Raw genomic sequence first — 5,635 nt, 5'->3', positions numbered from 1 at the left:
TTCTGCAGTAGTTTAGGTCTAGTATAGCACTGGCCCAAGAAGCAAACATTTCTAACTACCGAGGCACAGTGGGTAGTGGGCTGGCAACGAACGATACGTTTAATTTGTTTCCATTTTCCTCAATCACACTAAGCATCTAGAAATATTAAGGAGCCAGGAGATGGAAGAAGCAATGAGAAATAATGATGAACAATATACATCAAGACATGTTCACTTTTATGATAGTTAAGTGAAACAGCACCACCTGTTGGTAAACATACACTTCAACTCTCATGACATATTTAAAAAGTTTATTCAGATGTTATTATAAAACGATGCTTAATAGCCAACTTGCACATGAAATGAGCATTGCACTCATGTTATTGTTGTACAAATTGGTATTACACATTGATGTTGATATTACACATTGTGATTATAAAGTATTAAAAAATCTATATAATGATATGGAATATCCACTACAGCATCCAACAATGGAGCTATATATGTAGGACTACCATGGCAATGACACACCCTTATAGTCCAGGATGGCTCCATTGTGCTTCTCTGTCAGGGAATCGATCACGCTTAGCAGGCCTCCTACACTTACTTGCTTGTCAATGTCCGCCTAGGGGGTAATAGAATAATATTATCAATCATTTTCCCATAGATTGACCTCTACTCTATGTCTATTCTGCAATCAAATAACATTTAGCAGTGGTGCTCTCACTGACACTACAAATAATACATTTTGAAAAAACCTCTGGTTGTTGATTCAAATATTTTGTAAAGCTTACTTATCTTATAATTAGATGGCAAATAAATAAACAACAGTGGCCAGCAGGACAATCACCTCTTTTCCGCCCATGTCGGTTCTCACCCAGCCAGGGTGCAGGAGAACAGACAAGATATTATCGTTCTGGAACTCTAAGGCAGAGCAGATGGTCAGCATGTTCAAAGCCGCCTGGAACAGGAAGGGAAAATACATTAAAACAAAACAGCGTTTCAATAGGAATGTTGTAGGACACATTTAATCAAAGAGCTTGAGCTAGCTAGATACGAGTTGGTCTCTGGTCTTTGCCTTGCTGACGCGGTATGACATCACAGGGAACCTGCTGTAGCTCTCCGGAGTAGCGGTCATGCTTCCAGCCAGGCTAGAGAGGTTGACCACGGCTGCTTTGCTGCAGGACATCCCTGGTGTCCCGCTGGCCAAAGCTGCTGCTCGTAGGTGAGGGAGGAACTCCTTCATAATGATGACGACCAAAGGGTGAGAGAAAAGGAGACGTTACACAGGGAGAAAATAAGGGACCCTGTAACATTTATATATTGCACACAAAATGAATGGTGCATTTACTAGAAAATGGCACGAAACTTAAACATACAAGATGATGTTTTCAAAACCATCACTATGTATAAATATAGCGGGAATAACTTCCTCCCTCCTTCCCTCACTTTAGTGAGGCTCATTGGGCCAACGACGTTGGTGTTGAAGGTAGTTAGCATGTCCTCTGGACTGCTGCTCTGCATAGTGCCATGGAACAGAACCGCTGCGTTGTTGATCAACAGGTTGAGGCCCCCTGGCCCCACCAGAGAGCCCACCCTCTCCGCACACTGTTTTATGCTGCTGAGGTCTGCGACATCTGAGAGCGAGATCAGAAAGGGTCCACATAAGAGACTGAGAAACATCAGACAGTAGTTTTCTTGTGACATCGGATTGAAACATCCAAAATGTTTTTGTTTTTTTTTAAATAAAGAGTCATAACCTAGTTGGATGACGGTGATCGCATCAGGGTGGCTCTTGGCCAGCGCTTGCAATTCCTGTAGAGCAGAACAAAATGTTCTGTGAGTTGCATGCAAACTTTAATCAGGACTCAATGAAATGAGAATTGTGTTAGTGGTGGGGGTAGGTCAGCCGTCCCTAGAGGCATAGTGGTGTGGTACTGCAGGTAGTACAATAATTGAAAAAAACAGATAATTGAAAATAAATATCAGTCAATATATTTTTCGTGATTTCTATTTTAAAAATAGTGTCACTTTTGTCGCTTTTCCACCGACAGTATCAGCTCGACTCGACTCAACTCGACTCGGTTTGGTTCCATGCACGTCGCGTTTCCATCTAAAAAAGTACCTCTTCAATGTGGGCGGGTCGTAGAAAAGAACCTCTCCAACATGGGCGGGTCGTCATTAGGTTTTAATCACGGGAGATGCGATTCCCGGGAAATCAGAATCTGATCAAGACTATTTCCTGATTCCCGGGAAAGGTTATGATGGGAAACAAAATAAAATAAAAAGCCTAATTTGCGCAGTCATAAAATGACTGCGCAACTCTAGCCCCGGGAAAGGAGCGACACACACGGTGAAACGCTGATCAGTGTCCCCCTCGGGAGCGGGTCCGTGGACTCCAGCCACGCCGGACACAACTTAACTTTGAGTGATTATTCCCATTTACAGCCGCTGGCCAATCAGTTGCCAGCAGCCTGTTTACGTCACACAAAAGTACCTACTCCGCTCGCTTGGAACCTTGACGGAGGTAGTACTAAAAAAAAAGTACCCGGTACCAGGTACTTTTTTTGCGCAAAACACAAAAAAGGCGGGGCGAGTCGAGTCGAGCTGGTACTGTCAGTGGAAAAGCGGCATTTGTGTATTCCGTGTGTTTCACATTGTAATGTTTTTCAATGGTGTTTTGTGTTCATTTGTGTTTATGAAATTAAACACTGCATATGCTGCGTTGCTGGCATTTTCTTTCCACTGTTTCCAACTGGATATGGCCTCCTTGCAGTAATACTTGTTGTGTATAAAGCAGGGGTGTCAAACTCAAACTGTACAGTGGGCCAAAATTTAAGTCTGTCAAGTCGGCTCCGTGGCCTGCGTCAAAAGTTGAAATGTTCAACTTTCCGGGAAGCGACGGGTCCGTCGGCCAATCAAATCGCGGTTATGCAAATACACAAGTGTGCCGCTATTTGGACTCTGTCCAATGAAATGGTCTTTGCGACTGCTGTACACGTCCAGGGGCAACACTGTCCTTGCGACTACGGGATCCATTTAGCAATAACAACAACAAGCAGGAAGACGCAGGAAAAAGCCGGCTTTATAACGCCTGGTGCAAGGAGAGCGCAGGAGGTAGTGTGCACGAGGCGTCCTACCCACTGTACACGTCCGTCGACGGATCTCATTGACTTTACATGGGACGCTCCCGAAATGCATTGTGGGTCCGTCCGTCAAATCGGCTCCGTCTCTTGTGTCCAACAGTTTAGAAAAGTTGAACTTTTCAGGCAGCGACGGATCCGTCACCCAATCAGATCACGTTATACGCACGTTATACGCAGATCGTGTTTTACCCCATGTGACGGTACAGAGGGCAAGAGGCGCGCCGCGCCGAGACGAGCGTCAACGCGGTAACGCTGAAATGCGAGCCTGATTAGGCCCGCGGGCCGTACGTTTGACCCTCACACTTTACAAATATAAGAAATAAAGAAATATAGCCATTATACATTAGGCCTGTCTGTCAGTCGAGGAGGACTCTCTCTCTGTGTGTGATAAGTTTTCATCTTTGCAGTAGGCTTGTCTTATTATATGGCCAATCTGTTTCAATTTGATGTGATGCACACCAAAGCTACGTTCATGCAGTTTTGCGCAAGTTTAAAATGTTTCCGCGTAATTTGTCAGCTGTGATCAAATGTCTTTAATAAATTCCACCTTTATGTCATAAATATAACATGCCATTGATTAATGTTTGTATGGTGCATCTAATCTAGGCCTATCTTATGTTCAATCAAATTGGCTTTGCCCGCCTGTTTTTTTTCTGTGCCCACCTATTTCTGGCTACACCACTGGCTCTGCATGTGTATTCTTCAGTTTGCGGAGATGTAACACGATAGGTCATGATGATTTAGTGGTACGCAGACGGACTGGACGGTCTGGCATTCAGCGGCCTCTCGTGGGCCGTTTAGGCCGGCCAATCACGGAGCGGCTTGTCGGGTTCGCGCGGCTCCACATTATCTCTCGGCCCACTATCAAGCATTAACAGTGTTAAACGGCTTCAAGTCATTTATCTCTAGCCCCTAGTCATACCACATACTTGCAAACTGATCAGTATTTATACCAGATGAGTCTCTAGGCCTACTACACAATCATGGTTACCCTCAATATTTACATCGGATTCTTTTGTAGCCTTATTCAATCAGATGTTTAAAAAGTGCATTGTTTGAAATTGAAATACAACAAATCTGCCTGTATTTTTTATTTTATTATTGGTTTACAAAAGTTATATGAAGCAATGACTTCTGGGAATTTCAAAACCGAATCAGACAGCGTCTGCGTGTTAGGAGGTTGTTGGAAGAGAGTCTGCTGAGGTTAAACTATGAATCGAGGAATTCAGCGACAGAAGGAGAGAAGGAGATTACTGTTGGCTGACAATGAAAGTCTCCTCTAAACGAGAACACAGAGAGACGTCAGAGCGTCGGAATTTGATGATGCCGCGGAGATAGAGGAAGATAGGCTACAGAAATAAACCTGGTGAGCAAGAAATGTGCTACCTGCATTGTGTAATCTGTTGCAATTTCCTTCTCCAGCAGTTAAACCTCTTCACCTGTGCCTACAACAATAGGCCTATATGGTTGGCATATAAATTCCTACTAACACTGTCATGTAGCCTACTCAAGTGGCATGCGAACGGAGTTTTCCCACTCAATTAATCAAGAATCGCCTAAGGACACGATTGTCACAGGATAATTTGGAGGCCTTTATGCTGATGGCGACAGAGAAAGAGGTCCTAATGAACTTGGATGCTGATGACGTGATAGACAGGGTTGCGGAGAAGAGCAAGCTCCTTCGCACCTCGTTAACTGCATGACGTTAATTAAGACACGTTTGTATTATGGAGTGGCTGCTCTGAAGATCTATTCTAGGCTTTTTTTTTTGGAGTTGTGCATTGATATATCCATGTTTTTGGTGCAGTCTTTATGCATATTATAGTTAGAGTTCATCAACAATGGGGCTACAAAAGTGCGTGTTAATTCCGTGCGTGTGAAGTTATATCTGTAGCGTGCACGCGCGTGCGTGCGCCCCCGTGTTCGCTGGTGGGTGAAAATGCCAGGGCGGTTTTTTAATCCCAGTCAGTCACTGGTGGTACGCATCAAGTCAAATGTTGTGAACCATTGGTTGAAACTAAAGCTCGCTTACGGTAGTGTCTTATGAAAACATAATGACCACGAAAAACCCTACCTTTCCTCTGGGTCCATCCGGATCTCTGCAACCGGCAAACAAACATGGCAAGGGCGAGGGACCTTCAACCATTTGTTTAACCATCTCCAAGCCCAGGCCTCTGTTAGCTCCCGTTATCAGCACAGTACGTTTCACACTCGCCATTACTCACCACTCAAAGCCTCTACCTCATGAAAAACTCGCGGGTGCCAGATGTTGCAGTTAGCTGAATGTTAATAGACAAATGGAGCGTGATGTGTATCTTCTGGTAAAACAGACACATTCAGGGAATGAGCAACTGCGTTACCTCGACCAAAAACACTGCTTTTCTAAGATATTGAATACATCTACAAGTGGTCTATAACTTTTTCTCAGGCGGTAGTCTGCATGGCAAGAGGAATAAATTGTGTGTGCAGACACGATATCGCGGTTGAGGAAGGATATTGGCAATAACAGG

The 5,635-nt window shown here is 44.1% G+C and overlaps 1 protein-coding gene across 1 annotated transcript; it reads right to left on the bottom strand.

The window, feature by feature from the left end:
- Positions 1-275: 275 nt before the first annotated feature.
- On the bottom strand, positions 276-5,635 carry LOC311353454 (uncharacterized protein). The gene is made up of 6 exons (XM_084473367.1): positions 5,200-5,635; positions 1,740-1,794; positions 1,429-1,616; positions 1,058-1,219; positions 830-940; positions 276-604 (listed from the first exon to the last, which is right to left on the bottom strand). The coding sequence occupies exons 1-6, from the start codon at positions 5,341-5,343 to the stop codon at positions 491-493; spliced, it is 774 nt and encodes a 257-aa protein (XP_084329493.1). The 5' UTR covers positions 5,344-5,635; the 3' UTR covers positions 276-490.

The sequence above is a fragment of the Micromesistius poutassou genome, assembly GCF_964030765.1.
Source record: "Micromesistius poutassou genome assembly, chromosome: 9".
NCBI classification, from domain to species: domain Eukaryota; kingdom Metazoa; phylum Chordata; class Actinopteri; order Gadiformes; family Gadidae; genus Micromesistius; species Micromesistius poutassou.
This window is presented reverse-complemented; position numbering and strand designations above follow the sequence as displayed.